This window comes from Panonychus citri, unplaced genomic scaffold (genome assembly GCF_014898815.1).
Source record: "Panonychus citri isolate SS breed McGregor unplaced genomic scaffold, ASM1489881v1 Contig00070, whole genome shotgun sequence".
Taxonomy (NCBI): Eukaryota; Metazoa; Arthropoda; class Arachnida; order Trombidiformes; family Tetranychidae; genus Panonychus; species Panonychus citri.
In genome coordinates this window covers 22359-41954 of record NW_026515475.1, presented here as the reverse complement: position 1 = coordinate 41954, position 19596 = coordinate 22359, and the positions used below count along the sequence as shown (strand labels likewise).

The window sequence follows — 19596 nt, the reverse complement described above, 5'->3', positions numbered from 1 at the left end:
CAGGTTTCCGACTGTATTGCCGATTTGTTTGTTGCTTGAACATTATTCAACCTGGAAATAATGTTTGACCTTTCACGTCCAGAGCAGGACATTTTTGTAATGCCTGTTTCATTTTCTTTCATCTTTGAGCGAAAAATCGTGATAACACACAGCGTGATTGAAGTGCAGATGCCGGCGTTTGATTGCAAATAACTTTTTATTTCTACGAATTTCTTATCAAAAAGCATATCAAATTAAAGGACAAAGTCTAATTAGAATAGTAGATGGAATTTGAAAAGTTATAAATTTTTTCCCTTTTCAGAAATTCAATTATCATGGACGATGTTTTTTTTTAAGTTTTCTGTATTAATAAGAGTATAGAATTTCGAAAACCAAAATTTGAGTGCAATTCTTGATTTCGTATGATAGCTCAGTTTATCAGCTACAATTTTGTTTAAAGAAAAACTTGATATCGACTTTAACTTCGAAGATATTGGCTGAGACACAATATAACCTACTGAAAATAACCAAAAATTTGTCAGTTTTCACTATGGTAAATCATTTGATAAAACTCGGTAATTGGCAAATATGATTTTTTTTTTTTTTATTAATTATTAACGATTTTCTTAAAACATGAACAATAAAAGTTTCAGCAACAGTTTTAGCCAGCAAAGGCGGGGCTGACATCTTAATACCCATGACTGGGGTTTGACACTTATGATATCAGAATCTGATGAACCTTTGGATTGGAGCTTTCTTAGGACCTGAATTGGCTTTTGCCATAGAAGTTGCGCTCGAAGATGAATTAGGTCCCATTGGTATTGGACCTAATTTACCTTTACCTTGGTGATCCTGATGGAGATGATCCTGAACCTGGGGCATGTCCTATTCCGTTATTGTTTGTGGTGGACTTTGAAGATGAGATGATTTAGCTACACTATTTGAGGGGCCTTTGAATTCCACCAGAGCTGAGCTCGACCCTGAACTAGCACTCGAACCAGATCCAGTGTTGGACTGAGGAGCTTTACCTGATTTTGATGCATCACTAGAAGATGATGAAGCAGCTGCAGAACTAGATGAAGATTTAGCGGGTGAACTTTGTTTATCGTTAGAGCCTGAATCACTGGTAGAAGATGAAGCAGAAGAACCAGCGGAAGATTGAGCGGCGGAATTTGTATTTTTTTTACCGTTAGAATCTGAACCACTGGTTGATTCTGAAGTTGAAGTTGAACTTGATCCTTTACTAGAACTGGAACCAGATCCATTGGATGATTTAGAAGCTTCACCTGATTTCGATTTATCACCGGTAGATGAAGCAGCAGAACTAGAAGATTGAGCTGTTGAATCTTTTACCGTTAGAGCTTGGACCACCAGTTGATCCTGAACTTGAGCTTGAACTTGAACCAGATCCTTTTCTATAGACAGAATCAGCACCAGAATCGGATCAGAATCAGCATTAGAAGTAGCAAGAGCACCAAGAGCACCAACACCAGCACCACCACCAGCACCAGCACCAGCACAAGAGCACCAACACCAGAACACCAGAACCAGCACCAGAACACCAGCACCAGCACCAGCACCAGAACACCAGCACCAGCACCAGCACCAACACCAGAATCAGCACCAGCACCAGAGAACCAGCACCAGAGCAGAATCAGCACCAGATTTAGAATCAGCACCAGAAGCAGAATCAGCACCAGATTTAGAATCAGCACCAGATTTAGAATCAGCACCAGACTTAGAATCAGCACCAGAAGCAGAATCAGCACCAGAAGCAGAATCAGCACCAGATTTAGAATCAGCACCAGATTTAGAATCAGCACCAGAATTAGAATCAGCACCAGATTAGAATCAGCAATTGAATCAGCACCAGAATTGGAATCAGCACCAGAAGCAGAATCAGCACCAGATTTAGAATCAGCACCAGAATTTGAACACCAGAATTTGAATCAGCACCAGAATTTGAATCAGCACCAGATTTAGAATCAGCACCAGATTTAGAATCAGCACCAGATTTAGAATCAGCACCAGAATTAGAATCAGCACCAGATTTAGAATCAGCACCAGAAGAATCAGCACCAGATTTAGAATCAGCACCAGATTTAGAATCAGCACCAGAATTAGAATCAGCACCAGAAGCAGAATCAGCACCAGATTTAGAATCAGCACCAGATTTAGAATCAGCACCAGATTTGAATCAGCACCAGATTTAGAATCAGCACCAGATTTAGAATCAGCACCAGATTTAGAATCAGCACCAGAATTGGAATCAGCACCAGATTTAGAATCAGCACCAGATTTAGAATCAGCACCAGATTCAGAATCAGCACCAGAATTGGAATCAGCACCAGAATTAGAATCAGCACCAGATTTAGAATCAGCACCAGAATTTGAATCAGCACCAGAATTTGAATCAGCACCAGAATTGGAAGCAGCACCAGATTTAGAATCAGCACCAGAATTTGAAGCAGCGCTAGAACTAGAACCAGAATTAGTATCAGTTCCAGTAATAGAACTAGAATCAGATTTAGACTTGGATTCAGATGTCATTGTTTTTAACCTTTTCATCATATTATCGATTGAACTAATGTCTGGCATTCCAATAAGCATATCGGGCATAATAAAGTCATCTTGATCAGGAGTAAAATCGGCATCAACATTATCAGCACAAGGACCACTACTAGCACTTTCTGAGAAATAGTTGAATAATAATAAAAGTAAAACACTTAAATTGGCTAGTCTTAAAGCCATTTTGTTAATCGTAACTTTTCAATTTCAATGTAATTGAATAGATGAGATGAGATAGTTGACTGATAATTCTTTTGGAATCTATCGCTTTTATACCTAAAAAGTCCAGGTGTCGAACTTTAAAGTCTCAATTGCAGCTAAAGAAACATAACCTTTCAATAGCATTGTCAGTTTCAATAAGATAATTTTGATCATTATTTATTTTAGGATCATTCGACCGTTCACATTTGGAAACGTTTATCAACATAGTCTATTAAAAAATAACGTAACAACTTAATATCCGAACTTGTGACAATTTAACATTTCTAGGCTATTTATCAGGTCAATTTTTTATTTGCGATTCAGCAGAGAAAATGTAAAATTCTGGTTTGAAACTTTTCCATAAGCCATTGATAAACAGTGGCCTCTCAAAGTCGGAAAAGTGGTATATGATAAGACGACATTTAGCTGTTATGCCCTGTATATTCCAGTTAATTAATAGTTTTATTAATCAGTTTCAGTTGCAAACTGTTGAAACATGAAAGTGCGAATAACCTTGTCAATATATTCCAGAGGCTTCTGAATAAATATTTTTAGGATCATTCGTACACTTTCACATTTGGAAAAGGAAACGGAATCAGTTGGAAACGTGGTTAACATGAGAATAACCTTTACAAAAGTTCCAAAGGTATCTGAATAAATATTCTCGAGTCATTTTATTTTTTAAAATCATCACTTTATTTTGTAAATATGATTTAATTTTCATCATTGAATGAGACCTACACAACAAACCGTCAAACCAAATTTTCATAGATTTTTAATCGCTAAATTGATGATTGATATTTTTTACAAATAAAATGGACCGTCTAGTTTACGGTGGTTTTCCTCGTGGACAGTTTCGACCTCTTCAGCAGCTTCTCGTGCAAACGCAATTCAGTCCCTAAGCAGGACCAAAATCCAAAAGGTGCATCAGATTCTAAAATCATGAGTATTAAAGCTCAAAGAGTTTCTGTGAGTGTATCAGCCTCCGCCTTTGCTGGCTAAATGAACTTTTTTTGTCCATGTCTTAAGAAAATCGTTAATAATTAATAATAAATAAAAAATATCAATATTTGACAATTTTTTCATTCGAGAAAAGTACATGTATTAGTACTTTAATGGCCGGAAAAATATTTTTCTTATTAAATTATTTTTAAGATTAGGTTAGAAAGTTATCAATATTGGTGAAACATTTAATAGTTTTAGAGTATTTGATTGTGCTATTGATATAAACATAATAAAAAGAGAAATTAATTGTTGGATTAGATCAGATTTGAATTTCATGTTGATCTTCCTCATTATTATCGACTTGTCTTGACCATGTGAAATCGTTAGATGGACGTCTAAATATTGCCGATGATTTGATTTTCATCACTGAATAAGGACCAACAAAACCAACAATTAAACCAATCAACATGAATAAAACGATTATGCCAAATGCACCAACTCCAGTAGTACGAACATTTGGTTTTTCAGCAATCAAATTATCTTGATTTACTTCTTCTTGATTCTGTTTAGTTTTCATTTGATAATTGTGGCAACTTGTCGATTGATTGGTGACAGTTTTATCATCGAACACGGAGTACTTGGTCAATTGACAAGAAGCTGGTTCTTTTCCTTTTGGACAATAATTGAAAGATTTACATTGATCATCATCTCCTTGTTTGTAGTCGAAGCAAAAGGCAGCACATTGATCCATGTCCAGGTCGAGTTCTGTATGTAAGACTTCAGTAACAATCTCCGAGCCAGTTAGTTGATATTTCTGAGACAATTTAGCTATTAAAATTAAAGAGCAATTGATTAGTTGGTTGGTTGATTTCGGTTGAGAAATGAAAAACTTACGAGTATAAATGGTACATTTCGAGTCAAACTTGGTATTACTTTCAGAATAATAGCCACCAAAAGTACAAAGACCATCACAGAATCCAAATGAAAAACATTCTGACGTTTTAGCACATTCAGAAGCGCAGTCATCGACCCATATTTTTTTCGAAACCGAAGTCGGTACCTTGTAAGCCTTATTAATTTGTGGAGTATAATCAGAAAGATAGTTCTTTGAGTAGGTCTTACAATGTTCTTGAAATGTCAAATTACGGCTGATTTGTAATTCACTTAAACTGGACACGATGCAAGAGAAAGAATCTGCATTATCACAGAACGTAAAAGTTTCGCAAAAAATGTCTTCAGATTTTGAACAAGCTCGATAACAGTCACTAAATCGTTTTATGCTTGGAACTTCGACAATGTCCAATCCATTTGGAGTCAGTGCACCACGAGAATCGAACATTTTGTAAAGTTCTCTCTCTTTCTCTTCAGATCGCTTATCAGCAGCCACAACGTCGACTATTTCATAAGTGTATTCTTTAAAAATGATTCAGAATTCAAGAGATGAGAGATTAATATGTGTGCTAAACACTATTGGATCACTTTTTAAGTATTCCCATTAACAATATATTACCTGAGTCTTCTTGTCCTATGGTGAATTTCTCATTAACGATCTGAACCAAAAGACTATCATGAATTTCTCTTAACGACTTCTCTTGGCCAAATCGATTTAAATTTTTCAGAGGAAATTTGAAAGCTGAACAATCGGTTCCTTTGGATGACGTAGTTGACTCCGTAACATCCGGATTCTCAGTGCTAACACATAAATTTTCATTTTTACAAAAGTAAACAACACTAGATAAACGTAAAAGGGTTAATTAGCAATTATCATAAAAACGAATTCAATAGTTTGAATTAGGTATTACCTTCCAGGAGAATAGTAAGCAGAAAAATATCTTAGACATTCATCTGCGCTTTTGGCTGAAGTTTTATGCAAAACTTTTATCGAACTGGTTTTTATATGTTTGTAATCAACGGAAAATGAATCTGGAAGATTGAATTATATTGCGAGTGATAAATTTTGTTAAAGTGAATCGAGATCATTTTCTTACCAACTATATTTGGAGCCTCGATAATTGTAACATCCGCCTCGATACGATCCTTGGAAAAAATAAACTCCACATCGACAATTCGTAATGGTGATAATTTGTAGGTTTTTATCAATTTTTCCATAAGATATTTTCGCAAGCCATAAGTCATTTGCTCACTTTTTTTGATACAATTTGATTTTTTACCTTTAAAGTAAAGTGAAAAATAAAATGTTCATTGCCTTTTACTCATTGATTTTATCAAGCGTTCTTACCAACATCACACAATAAATGGATAGTAAGTGTAAGGCGCTTAGTTGGATCAGCGAAACAATCTCCCAATTTGAATGCATCCTCGTATTCACTATCAGGTAGATCAATATTGACATCGTAAAAATCACGCTGCATCGATTCAATTAATTGGAAAACTCCCTGTATTAAGAAGATATACTTTGTTATTCTAAAGTTGACAACTTAGGATTAACTCCACTTACCAAAGAGTCTTTTCTGTAAGCATTTCTAGTGGCTGCAACAATCATGTCATCAGTGAAAATTTTTTCTGTCGCCTGAAAGAAATAAACTTTATCGTATCTTTATTCAAATTTTTGGAGTTAATGTGTCGACTGGGATTCTTCAATTGGATAAAAATTGAGTAATGAATATTGCCAATCTAATAGCATTCAATCAAATTACTTACCGATGATGATAAGTAAATTGTTGTTACAACTTTGTCATACTTTCCACTTTCGATAACTTTGTCTATTTGAACAGATTCCCAAACTGCAACTTTAAGGCCTGATCGTTGTTTCTGTGTTTGGTTAAATGATCAGTTTTGATTACTTTTCATATGAATATTACACTATTTTCGCTCAATACATACAAAAATAACTTGACCAAGATACTTGGGTATTTTATCTAACCAATTGAACGCTTGACCCATTTGAAAATTACCATTAATGTCAATGCCAAGAGATTTCAGGTCAATTGGGAAAACTCTACAATCTCCCGACTTTGATAGGAGATATTGAACACCCAAATTATAATCATATAGATAATTATTCGTGTGCCCAAGCCGTGTCTCAGCTAACCTTATGATTTTACCTTCTAAATCACCATGAATCTAAAATAAATCGAGTTGATATGTTTTGTGATGAATCAAAGTTAATTGTAATTGGAAATAATCAACCATATACAGCCGTGAAAATTGAGTTTGTGCTTTTTATTTAATTCATTTGAGCAAGTTGATTGATAAAAGCAAATTAATTGATAAAAATGTAGAGTTGCTAGTGTTAAATTTATCTAATCAATCGTTGTGATTAAGTTAATTTTTGCCAAAGATGTGCAAATGATTTAAAAAAAAGCACAAACTCAATTTTCACGGCTGTATACTCTTACCTCTTTCAGTGATGGATATTTGTTGTTGCTGGCTGTGTCTTTTGCGATAAAATGAATTTTTGTAGAATAGATTTCAGGAATTCCAAGATTATCTTGTAGATAAACGGGACAACCAACTCCTGGTGTTGGCTGTAATTAAAAGTAAATAATTAATACTCATCGAAACAATGACATTTACTTTCCAATTTACCTGAACCGATTCAGCCAATTCTTGAAAAGTTACTGAGTTCAGATAAATATCTAATATGAGTGATTTTCGGGTATCTTCTTGGTCGGGATTAAGAGCGAGGGCAAGAGGATTGTATTCAGTCAGTTCTATCCTGTTTGGCTCTGTCACATCGCCGAATTGGTCTGTTGAATAGTTAACCAGTAAAAATCAATCAATTGGTTGATGTTCCCATGAAGATAATACAGAATGTAGAATAAACTTACCTTTGTAATAAGCGGTGACTTTAATCTTTTGACTTATTATTTTGCTTTGCTTATGCATCAATGCTCCTCTAATTATGGTGTCATTTTCTTCTTTCTAGAATGAGAATAATTATTTTAAATTACAGCATTGGTGCTCAAATTCCAACGCACTTACCCATCGAGAATCAGCAATACGATAAATAAATGAAGGACCAATAAGAAGAATCGTATTGATCATTGGTTTGGTTACTCCAGGTAACATTTTATCCCAATCAGATTTGTATGAATAAAGATCACAATCATTATCTGAATTGCAGTTAAACAGAACGATAAAACTTTACTCACAATTGATAAAAATCATCAGTCAATAATTAATATTTGTAATAACTTATCTATTGATTGACAATTTGATTTGATCTTAATATTATCTATGGGTCGATATGAAAACAAACAATAAGTTGATAAGTTGATCGAAAGTAAAACTGCTCAAAAGAAACAATCAACTACACGTATTGTTCATTTGTCGACCCAAGTTATTAATATGTGGAATGGGTGTTTTTTTATTTCGTTTGGTATATTAATGGTCGGAGCTAATTCTTCAATAAATGCTGGTCAACATATCAAATGCTTGAATTGGATAAAAGATGAAAATGAAAACTTACTTTGCATAACAAGTCGCTTGTTATTATCATAAGATTTGTACGAGTAGAAAATAGTTGCATGAGTGCCCTTGGGTTTTCTGACGATGTGACATCAATTTTACCTTCGAGTCGAGCCGCTGAAGAGATCATCTCTTCAATCTGCCAAACTTTACCACTTTCCTGGTAATTTTGAATTTACAATAACAAACTGTTGATAGTTTAATTAATTTATAAAATTATTTACCTGATCCGTTAATGATGCATGGATAATTCTCGAACCTTGGTTAATCTCAGGACGAAAATCCATAAACGACACTTCAAAATGGAAAATGAGAATAACGTTAGTAATTAATATCAATAAGAAATAAATCATTTCTATGAGTAAATAGTAAACTTAGAAGTTTAAAGTTCGATAACTTACTTGAATTAATTAAAGAAAAGTTAAATAGACACAAAATAAGAGGTAAAAGTAGCATTTTGAGCTTCGACTATTGACAACTTGATGATTCCAATTAGAAACTCGATCAATATTCTGACACCTTTGTTCATAATCAGTCGTATTTATCGAGTGTTAATATTAATAAGTTTTCTTATCTTGATTATAACGCCTTAATTAGTGTTACAAATAATTATTACACAAAATGCCAAATAATTACGCCCAATTTTTTGATAATAAATGATTGTTCTATTCATTCCTTGATAATTTAACTGAAAATCAAAAATGAGCTTTATAAATGTCTTTGAATCTTTCAAAAGAGTTGAATTAAATCAGCTAAATGATATAAATATTATGGCAACTGAATTGGAATCGGAATTGACTATTAACCCAAGCAGAATAGCAAAATAGTTCCTTAATGTTAATAATTGTTGAAGTTTATTAAAAGTCATTCATAAATGTACATCTTGTCATTGAATCTCTTGACCTAACCTAACTTTTTACCGACAAAAAATGGTACAAGATTGAATTTAGCTAACTAAATGATATATTACATTTGTTTACATGGAAAAAAAAATGAGTTGAATAATATCAAAATATTGGATTCTTTATTATGTAAATACTTGTTGAAGTAGAAATGACTTTATAATCAAATGATAATAGATTAACATGTAAAAATTGTGCTAAAAAATAACCAGTCTAATATCAAACTCTTGATTGATCTTCATCATCAACCTGCTTTGACCATCCAAATCCAGTCTCATCTTTTGAGGTCATTTTAGACCGTCCAACTGATACAATTGATTGAAGACTTGGTAATGTTTGGAATCCTTTATAAAAAATTGGAACTACCAATCCAACGACTAAACCAGTGACAAGGAAAAGCATTATAATGCCGAATGCGGCTCCGGAACTTGTCCCATTAGTTGATCTTCTTTCTCCTGACTTATGTTTATTGTCTTTCTCAGTGGTTTCAATTAATTCATAGTTATGGCAGTCATTTGAATCTTTTTTTACAGTTTTTCCATCCCGAACAGTATATTTTGACAGGTAACACGAACTGAGTGCCCTTCCCTTGGGACAGAAATTAAATGATTTACAAGACTCGTCACTTTCCCAACCGTTACACAGGGAAGCACATTGTTCCAAATTCAAATTTAATTCTGTATGGAAAGTTTCGACCACAGTTGTATCTCCGTTCGTTTGGTACTTGTGGGCAGCTTTAGCTAAAGAGAAAATGAATCAGAAATTAGAACTAGATTAACTTTATCGATTGACCAGTTGAGTACTTACGAGAAAAAATGTCACATTCTTCACTATATTCTGATGCTGAGTCAGTATAATAGCCTGCAAAGGTACAAAAACCCTCACAGAACTGGAATGAATAACATTGATCTGAACCATAACACAAAGCCGCACAATCAAACAATGGCACAGTGATCGAAATGGATGTTGGTGATTTGAATCGTTTGTTCTTGATTTGATGATAGTCGAGTAGATGGTTTTTCGAGTAAATTTTACACTGATCATCGACGATCGCATCATCGATTTTATCGTAACTCAAACTGCTAACCAAACATTCAACTTTTCCAGAATAATCACAGAACGAAAATGATTCACAAAGATTCTCATCTTCATTTACGCAAGCATGATAACATGATGCAAAGTCTTTTGACTCGACAACCGTTTTAACTGTCGATGGGTCTGATTTAAATTTGCTGGAATGTCGGGATAAAGCGAACGGGAATTGTGTCTCTTCTCTAGCTGATTGGGTAACGTCAATCACATTGTTAATCTTGAAGTTATGACCATAGAAATAAACAGTATTATACTCTGCTTTGTGCAACATATTATCATGGATCTGTTCAAGGGTCAGTTCGTGTTGGATTCGGAACAAATTTCTCAACGGGAAATCCCACACATTGCATGTAACACCCTTAGGGTCTTCAAGTATTTCCTGTTCTCCTTCAATGGAATAGCAATTACCATAAGTTCCCTTATTACAATAAATTACTGATCTAATAATAAATTAGAAATATTTAAGTTTTATTTGATAGAATTTGTAATATTATCAATGATTACTTACTTGGTCGGAGCACCGATTGATCCTCGAACCTCGAGACATAATTCCTCATCCTTTACCGATGCTGGCGATAGTTTTCTCAGGAAAGCTTCATTTATTTGCTTTGACAGCTCACGGAAATGCTCTGTAATGATTTAAAACAAAGAGAATATGAATTAGCAAATTTCAAATCGCTACCCTTTCATCAACTCACGAGTAATAGTTGGTTTTTTGAGAAAAGTCATAAAAACATCGATTCCGTTTGAACCAAATTTGAGGTCAACATTTGAAATTCTTAATGGTGATATTTTTGCATCATTAAGTATAGTATATTTGAAATTCCGTCTAAAATCATCGGGTCTTTCCTTAGCTAAATCATAACATTGTCGATCTAAAAAAATGTATTAACACATTAAGAACGGTAAAAATTGATATTATCGATGATGTAAATTGAAGACATTAAAGCAACTGACCTGGACATGATAACTGGAAATTTAATTCAATTTTTGCGTCAGATTCAGGAAAACAATCACCAACTTGGAATCGGGTTTCAAATTCTGCTTCGGAAACTGCTTTTTTAAAGTCATAAAAGTCTCGAGTTATCGTTTCAACGAGAACATAATCACTCTGACCGTAGAAAAGTTCAAGGTAGAAACACAAAGATTAAATGATCATATAAATGCAAGAGTAATTATGAATTGTAATACAAAAAGTGATTCAATTAAATGTAAAGAAACTATTAAACTTACCGCCGAACTTTTTTTGTAAGAACTTCTAATCGCTCCAACGAGAACATAATTATAAAATGTATCACTATCTCTCTGAAAAGTAGATATTAAATTTGAATAAATCGGAACTTTCTAAATAATAATGGATTTAAACTCACTGAATCAGAGAAATAAAGTGTTGTCACAACTTTAGCGTATTTTGTTGATCCGATTGTTATATCATATTCAGTTGCTTCCCATGCTTTAACTCGGAATCCAGGTCGATGTTCCTTATATAATAAGTAAACGATTTCAATAACATGGTATTGATAATTTGGTTGTTTTCCTTTCTTGTTCATCAACTTACATAATCTACTTGTCCCAAATAGAGGTAATTCTTATCCAGCCAAAGTAAGTTGAACAATGAATAATATCCTTTTTCAGAGACACCCGGTGATGAAGTTGTTAAAGGTGATATTAAACAGCCATAGTCTTCTCGAACATGAATCAGTCCTAAATTGTAATCGTAAATGGCATCGACTTCGACTCCTTGTGCTGTTGTTATGAGTCGCATAATGGACTTATCATCGTCAATGTAAAACTATCGATTGAATATAAAAATAGTTGAAATAGTGTTGAAGTTTCAATAACTGGGAATCAATTGTTACCTCATTTCTGGTAGATGATGATGTTGGTCCAACAATGTTTTCCACTGCAACCAGTTGAATCTGGTGAGCGTGTAAAATAGGTAATGGTGTACCTGGCGACAAATAAACTGGACATCCTATTCCTGGAGGAATCTGAGCGATCTTATCTAGTTCATCATCAGTTTCCTCATTAATATAAATATCCATGATAAGGTTTTCCTTTTCCGATGAGATTGGTACTCCTGGATCGCGACCTTCAAAGACGATCCTACTAGCTCTAGTGATACCTTCGTATGGGTCAATGTTTTCTAATTGGCAGAAAAGTTAATCACTTTTAGATCAACGATAAATCGTAACTCTAATTAACTTACTCTTGTAGTAAATAGTCATTTTGAACCTTGCGTTCATTGTCACCGTGGAACTATGCATTTGTGTACCTCTCACTTCGTCGTCATCGGCGGGAGACTGAAGAAAAGTATTGAGTTTATTAAAACCAATGGCAAAGTAAAAGATCAGATTATTGAAACAATTGAAATTCAATTACCCAGCCAATTGAACTATCATCTATACGATAGATTATCGATGGTCCGAGCAATAGAATCAGGTTCAGTAATGGCTTGGTGACCCCCGGCAGTTGCTTGTCCCATCCCAATTTGTAAGTGAAAAGTTCACATGATGTTTCTAATCAGAATAACAATCAATGCAGCGATAAAGAGAAATTAATTGTTTATTGTTAACTTTTTTTCTGGTTTTTCTGGTTGATTGTAACAAGTGTATCAACAGATGATTAAGTAATCAATGTTACCTAATTGTGATTAACAAAGATAAACACGGTAACTTACCTTTGACAATCAAACGTTGATTATTTCTACCAGATGAATAATGAACTTCAGATGAATCAGTTTTAGATTCAATTTCAATTTTACCCTGAACATTAGGATTTACGGAAATGTATTCTTCAAGGAAAAAGGTATCACCCGAAGACTTTTTGAGACAAAGAGAATCGATTGAAAAAATTGATAAAAATATTAATTCTTGGTGTTAATTTTATCCAAAAACAATCAACTTACTTTATCTGTCAAAGTTGCATGAATGATAAGATTTCGATTGGATATTTTCAAAGGTAAATCAAGTAGTGACCCTGGTAATTGTCAACAATTGAAAGAAATAATTAAAATGAAACAAAAACTCACTTGACTTTCTTATTGACTAAAAGATTGATAACAATGATACCAATCAGTTAATTGTCAATACTTACCAGCATTGGTGAAAACAAAAGGTTGTGTTACAGTCAAGATAACAATTAAGATTAATAACATTTTAAGAGCTGATTGTTTACATGGACTATTATAAAGATTAAGACTAAACGTAATTGAATTACAATCAATAACTTTGACAGTAAGTCAAGAAAAGTTATTGAATCAAATTCAACTTTTTCCTCTGGCAGAATGATTGTAATTATTCAATTTTGTGTTTTAGTTTTCTTTTTTCTAATTAACGCCCAATTATTGATTGTTGATTGGGAATCAGTAGGATTAAGGCTCGAATAATTCAATTAGTAAGAAAAATTATCACGATTATTATCAAAACAGCCCATCAATGATTACTGATACATTTAATTCAGTTCGTAATCAAACATATTTGTAATAGTTTTGATTCATCTCGAAAACAAAACAGTAGTTGATTGATAATGTGATAAACATGAATGAATACTGATATAAGATGGCAATACGCTTGATTCATTTGTCTAATTGACCAGTTAACTGAGTAATCAATAATTTAATAATGGTTGATTCAATTTTTTTTCAACAGACTCTCAATTAAATCAAAATTTGGAGACTTAAATCAATTAAATGATAGTAATTTTCGTAAGCAATGAACACAAGTATTGAAAATTGTGATTCTTGCACGAAGAAAAACAATCTAACCTCCTTATTAATTTATTGATCATTTCACGTGTATCAGATTAATTAAGTGCAATTTATTAATCTAACGTAATTTTTTAATTTTTAAATGAGCATTCAGCAATGATTTACTCGGTGCTTTAATAGACCGTTTTTCCTAAACAATCAAGAGCACGATTGATGAATTACTTTCAATATGAATCACGTAAACAATAATGTTCAAACTTATTTATCTCCATTACAATGATACATTTAAACGCCCTTCGAGTTATTTTTTATGTGTGATAATGAAGATTAGTTATTGATGAGACAAGAATAAATTGTGATTGTGAGTTTGTTTGTAATCAAGTTTTCTCATTGAATTAGTTCATTGTTGGAGTTTCTTCGACTTTTTTTAGTCCGTAATTATCTCGATCGGCCTCCCGAAATCGGAAAAGTGATACATTTTGATGCAAAAATTTTTTCCAACCATTTAAAAGTGCGGAACTTAGCAAACAAACTTAGCTAATCGAGTTTTTGATCTGGCTTTCCGTTCAGGAATAGTTGATATTCAAAGGTGCGGATAATCCTTTGACTTTCAAAGGAAAATTTTGGACTTTTTTGACTGTCCTGAGATCAAGTTCTAGTAAAATCCCGATGCCAAAAATGGTAATTATATCAAAAAATTAATCTCTTGAACTAATTGGCCTTAAACCACTGACTGTTTGTTGGATTCGGTAAATAAATTGGCCTTATGCTAAACTTATTAACATTTGACGACTAACGGACAAGATTTTTGACTTGAATTCATTTCAGAAATACAATTATTGTGAGAAAAGCTCTAAGTTCTAATCATTAAAATATCTAGGACATTACAAGTGGAACTTACAACTGAAACCTCGCTAACAAACTCTTTGAAACCCCCAGATCATGATTATTAACAAAACTTTTGAAAACTTTTGATAATCCAGCCAAAAGTCCGCAGACCTTTGGACTAACTTTATTTCAGGAAATTTGTGAGATTTATGAATTCAGAAAAAGTTTTTCATTGACAAATTTGTTTTCTGGATGAGCTTTTTAGGCGATACTTTCGATACTTTAGATTAATACTTTTCGCGAAAGAAACTCAACAATTGTCAAATATTGGTATTCTATTAGGGTGTTCGATAAGTCGATATCCTAACCATGTTAGACCTAATTGCGCGAGACGGTATCAGGCCAAAAATGACCTTTACAGTGTCGAGGTAAAGTAAGAGAAAGAAAATTTTTTTTTCTTCTTTGGTTCGCAAATGCTGTTGAAAAAACCAAAAAATCGCGCGCGAAATTTGAATGAACGGAAAAACGACCTTCGAAAAAAAGCTCTCTTAGACACAAATAAAGGCCAAATCAGATGAAACTTTTTTCATGGTTTACTGAGGGTTCAGTGCATCTGAAAATGGTATAAGTTTTTCAAGATTCCGCATAGACAAGCTTTTTAGGGCAAGCAAGATGGATGGTCCATGGAAGCGGACTATGAACGGGTTTTGGCCTCAGCCCTGTTTGTTATAAGTTTTTACAAAAAATTTTCAACGGAAATACATGTCTAAAGGTCTCATGTCCTCATTCTAGGCATTCAACATGCATTAAATTAACTTTTTCATTCGAAAATATCGACCTTAAGTAACTTTCCCACGCCGTTAGGTTTTTCACGGAAAATTCAATGGGCTTATGTCCAAGAAAAATCCGTATGTTCGCCGAACTGAGTTTTTTTCTTGTCTTTCGCTTAGTGCATTTTATTGTGCGTATTCTGATGATCAATTAACTTTTCTGAACTCGAAAAAATTCAAATATGAAAAGTGTTACACTCTTTAGAAGCAAAAAAGGCCGTAATTTCGACCTTTTTTTTAAAAAAGCCGCCCTTTTGGTACAAGGAGGGTATTGGTAAAGTGAGTCTACGTTCTCAAAGGTTAACCACTGTAGGGATCAAATGCGCTAAAAAAAATTTTCTCAACTTCCTTCTAACATGGTTAGGATAACGACTTTTCGAACACCCTAATATTATAACCTGTGGGGATATATTTATTTATTATCTATTAACGATTTTCTTAAAACATGAACAATAAAAGTTTCATTTAGCCAGCAAAGGCGGGGGCTGACATCTTAATACCCATGACTGGGGTTTCGAAACTTATGATATCAGAATCTGATGAACCTTTTGGATTTGAGCCTTTCTTAGGACCTGAATTGGCTTTTGCCATAGAAGTTGCAGAAGAAGAGCTCGAAGATGGATTAGGATTGGATCCAATTGGTTTACCTTTACCATTTTTTGGTAATCCTGATGGAGATGATCCTGAACCTGGGGCATGTCCTATTCCGTTATTGTTTGTGGTGGACTTTGAAGATGAAGATGAAGATGAAGATGATTTAGCTACACCACTTGAAGCTCCTTTTGAGTTTCCACCAGAGCCAGAATTAGAAGCACCGTCTGAACCTGAGCTCGATCCTGAACTAGCACTCGAATCAGATCCAGAGTTGGTTTTAGCAGCTTTACCTGATTTCGAGGTATCACTGTCGGATGATGAGGCAGAAGAACTAGCGGCAGATTGAGCTGTTGAACCTTTTTTACCATTAGAACCTGAGCCACTGGTTGATCCTGAGCTTGAATTAGCATTATTAGTATTAGATTTATTAATTGGGCTAGAGTTTGGAGTTGATTTAGATTCACCAGTTGTTGTCGAAGCCTTCGAATTCGCAGTTGCTTCGCTTGACGAGCTTGCACTTGATCCGGAGCCTTTTTTACCAGAGGAACTTGAGCTATTTGCTGAGCTCGAGCTAGAACTGTTATTGGTGTTTGGTCTATTGCCTGGTTTTAGACTATTAGTATTAGTTTTGACTGTTTTCATCTTATCATCCATGATTGAACCAAGTCCAATCTTAGGAATGCTTCCTAATATACCAAAAGCGTTTGTCATATCGGTATCATCATCATTGTCTTGTCCATCATAATCTTGCGCAGTGGTCTTACTATAAGTCCCTGAGCTCGAACTTGAACTAGCACTCGAATTAGATCCAGTGTTGGATTTAGCAGCTTTACCTGATTTCGAGGTATCACTGTCGGATGATGAAGCAGAAGAACTAGCGGCAGATTGAGCGGCCGAACTTGTATTTTCTTGACCGTTAGAATCTGAACCACTGGTTGATTCTGAAGTTGAAGTTGAACTTGATCCTGAACTAGAACCGGAACCCGATCCAGTGGATGATTTAGGAGCTTTACCTGATTTCGATTTATCACCGGTAGATGAAGCAGCAGAACTAGCAGAAGATTGAGCTGTTGAACCTTTTTTACCGTTAGAACCCGAGCCACTGGTTGATCCTGAACTTGAACTTGAACTTGAGCCATCTGTATCTTGTGTATTGCCTGAATCAGCATCATCTTCTTCACTAGATTTCGAGTCCATCATTGATATTAATTTACCAGTTTTAACTGTTTTCATCATATTATCCATGGTTGAACCAAGTCCACCCATAGAGAAGAGTTCTGATCCCCTTGAAGCGGTTGAAGTGTCGGTTTCATCATCGTTGTTTTGTCCACCATCGTCCCCTGTTTGAGTGGTGGCCTTACTTTTTGATCCTGAGCTCGAACCTTTACCTTTTTTATTTGAAACTGAGTTAGAACTAGAATCAGTTTCTGTAGCTACGGTAGATTGGTCATCATTCGATGAAGCGTTTGAACTAGTAAATGGACCTTTTTCTCCTCGTGAACGTGAGCCAGAACTTGTGCTACTTGAACTATCTGCATTCGATACACTTTTTGAATCAGAATCAGAATCATCTTCTTCACTAGATTTCGAGTTCATCATTGATATTAATTTGCCAGTTTTAACTGTTTTCATCATATTATCCATGGTTGAACCAAGTCCACTCATACGGAAGAGTCCTGATCCACTTGAAGCGCTTGCTATATCATTTTCATCATCTTGGTCTTGTTCTTCATTATCTCCTGTTTTAGCATTGGTCTTTCTACCTGTGGTAGATTTAGAACCAGAACTAGATTCAGAACTAGATTGAGTGCCCTTAGCTGAGTTATTTTGGTCATTCTTTGTTGCAGTATCTGAATACGCCGTTGATTCTGCCATTGCTTTCGAATTTTTACCATTTTTATTACTTGAATCATTATCATCGTCGAGATTAGAGGCTGAATCATCATCTGTATCCAAAGGTCCTGGTCCAAAGCCAAGAGACATGAAATCTCCCATTGAAAAGACAAAGCATCGGTATCAGGCAACATTTCCATATCAACATTCAGAGACGAACCATCCATATCTTGTGAAGAGATGTCTGGTTTAGTTTTGCCCATTGAACCCTTTTTAGAATTTGTTGTGGAAGCTGTTGATGAGGTCTGTGAAGAACCCGTTCCTTTTTTTGCAGAATAATCATCGGAAGAACTTTGGTCGTTACTTGATTGAGAATCTTTATTCGTAGTTGCTGATGAAGATCCTGACATCGAATTAGCACTTGCTCCTGTTGTTTCTGTCGTTCCAGAAGAGCCACCATTGGAGGTACTTTGGTCGTTTCTTGGTTGAGAATCATTATTGACGTTTGATGACGATGCTGCTGCCGCTGCCGCTGCTGAACCAGAAGAACCAGTATTATCACCACTACCCGAACTATTAGCAGTAGCTCCAGAAGCCGCTGTAGCACTGCTACTAGCCGCTGCACCTTCTGAATATGAGGCGTAGGAATAGTTGAATAGTAATAAGAGTAAAACACTTAAATTGATTAGTCTTAAAGTCATTTTGTTAATCGTAACTTTTCAATTTCAATGTAATTGAATAGAAGAGGTGAGATATAAAGTAGTTGACTGACAATTTCTCTTAAAATCTATCGCTTTTTATACCATAAAACAGTACATGTGTCGAACTTAATCAAATTGTGAACGATCTTGATTCTATTGATGATTCAATATAAAAGGTTAATTCAATCAGCTGAAAAAGCAAATGATGTTTAGAGTTTAATCAGATTTTTACTATTTACTTTGAGAATTCAATTCAGATCCCATTGATATTTTACCAAAAATCCTTCGGTGCTCAACTGTTATTCCAACTTTACAATGAGAATAAAAATTAACCTCATGTGAGATTTTCAGGAATCGGTTCAAATAATATTCATATTCATTCAACTGGTTTCTCGTAGTACAATCATGTTTATTCATCTTTGAACTTGAGTTCGGAAATAAACTACAATTCTTGACTGTTTTTCCCTAAAAAAAACTCGAAGAGCCTAAGGCTCAGTTAAGTTTGATCTCAATTGATTAATCAATATCTTTGGATAACTTTAAATTACATATGGATCATTCTTACTAATTAGTAGTCTCAATGGCTAATTGAGAATCAGACAAACAATTAAACAAAATGAGGATCCATGATATTAAATTAACAACGAAATTGTGAATATGATTCATTTTAACTCATGACGATAATTGAATAGTAATTGACTAACGATAAACGAATTTTTGAAAATCGTTTCCCTATGAGCCAAGTACTTAACGAATCAACTTATTACAATTGTAACCATTTTTTTTATATAAATAATCATTTAATTTGACTGTGAACATAATTATCCAAGAAAAAAAACTGATTAATATATTAATTTAACCTTGATGAAAGTTATATGTACTCAGCTAAATATCCTCAGGACAATTAATCGTATCCTTTTAATTGGATATTAAGTTGATTGGTTTTAATTTTCACGTAGGCACTTTTCATAACATAATAATTT

The 19596-nt window shown here is 34.2% G+C and overlaps 4 protein-coding genes across 4 annotated transcripts; all 4 read right to left on the bottom strand.

Annotated features, from left to right (window-relative positions):
* Positions 1-864: 864 nt before the first annotated feature.
* LOC128386442 (clumping factor A-like) lies at positions 865-2730 on the bottom strand. Its single transcript, XM_053345475.1, has 2 exons — positions 2184-2730; positions 865-1394 (listed from the first exon to the last, which is right to left on the bottom strand). The coding sequence occupies exons 1-2, from the start codon at positions 2728-2730 to the stop codon at positions 865-867; spliced, it is 1077 nt and encodes a 358-aa protein (XP_053201450.1).
* Positions 2731-3837: 1107 nt separating this feature from the next.
* On the bottom strand, positions 3838-8677 carry LOC128386444 (uncharacterized). The gene is given in 17 exon segments (XM_053345477.1): positions 3838-4521; positions 4588-5106; positions 5204-5424; positions 5496-5616; positions 5682-5864; positions 5933-6089; positions 6152-6223; positions 6355-6465; positions 6538-6777; positions 7053-7181; positions 7243-7403; positions 7485-7578; positions 7639-7769; positions 8126-8195; positions 8198-8284; positions 8349-8419; positions 8526-8677. Coding segments are annotated over 17 exon segments (2931 nt in total). The 5' UTR covers positions 8581-8677; the 3' UTR covers positions 3838-4012.
* A 454-nt stretch (positions 8678-9131) lies between these two features.
* Positions 9132-13406, bottom strand: LOC128386443 (uncharacterized). The gene is made up of 14 exons (XM_053345476.1): positions 13215-13406; positions 13027-13097; positions 12799-12940; positions 12501-12637; positions 12328-12421; positions 11978-12264; positions 11677-11910; positions 11489-11599; positions 11352-11423; positions 11076-11229; positions 10817-10993; positions 10627-10747; positions 9834-10558; positions 9132-9766 (listed from the first exon to the last, which is right to left on the bottom strand). Exons 1-14 carry the CDS (start codon positions 13273-13275, stop codon positions 9246-9248), a joined length of 2907 nt encoding a protein of 968 aa, XP_053201451.1. The 5' UTR covers positions 13276-13406; the 3' UTR covers positions 9132-9245.
* A 1652-nt stretch (positions 13407-15058) lies between these two features.
* Positions 15059-18760, bottom strand: LOC128386440 (serine-rich adhesin for platelets-like). Its single transcript, XM_053345473.1, is given in 2 exon segments — positions 15059-17784; positions 17787-18760. Coding segments are annotated over 2 exon segments (2661 nt in total). The 5' UTR covers positions 18614-18760; the 3' UTR covers positions 15059-15950.
* Between the last annotated feature and the right edge of the window lie 836 nt (positions 18761-19596).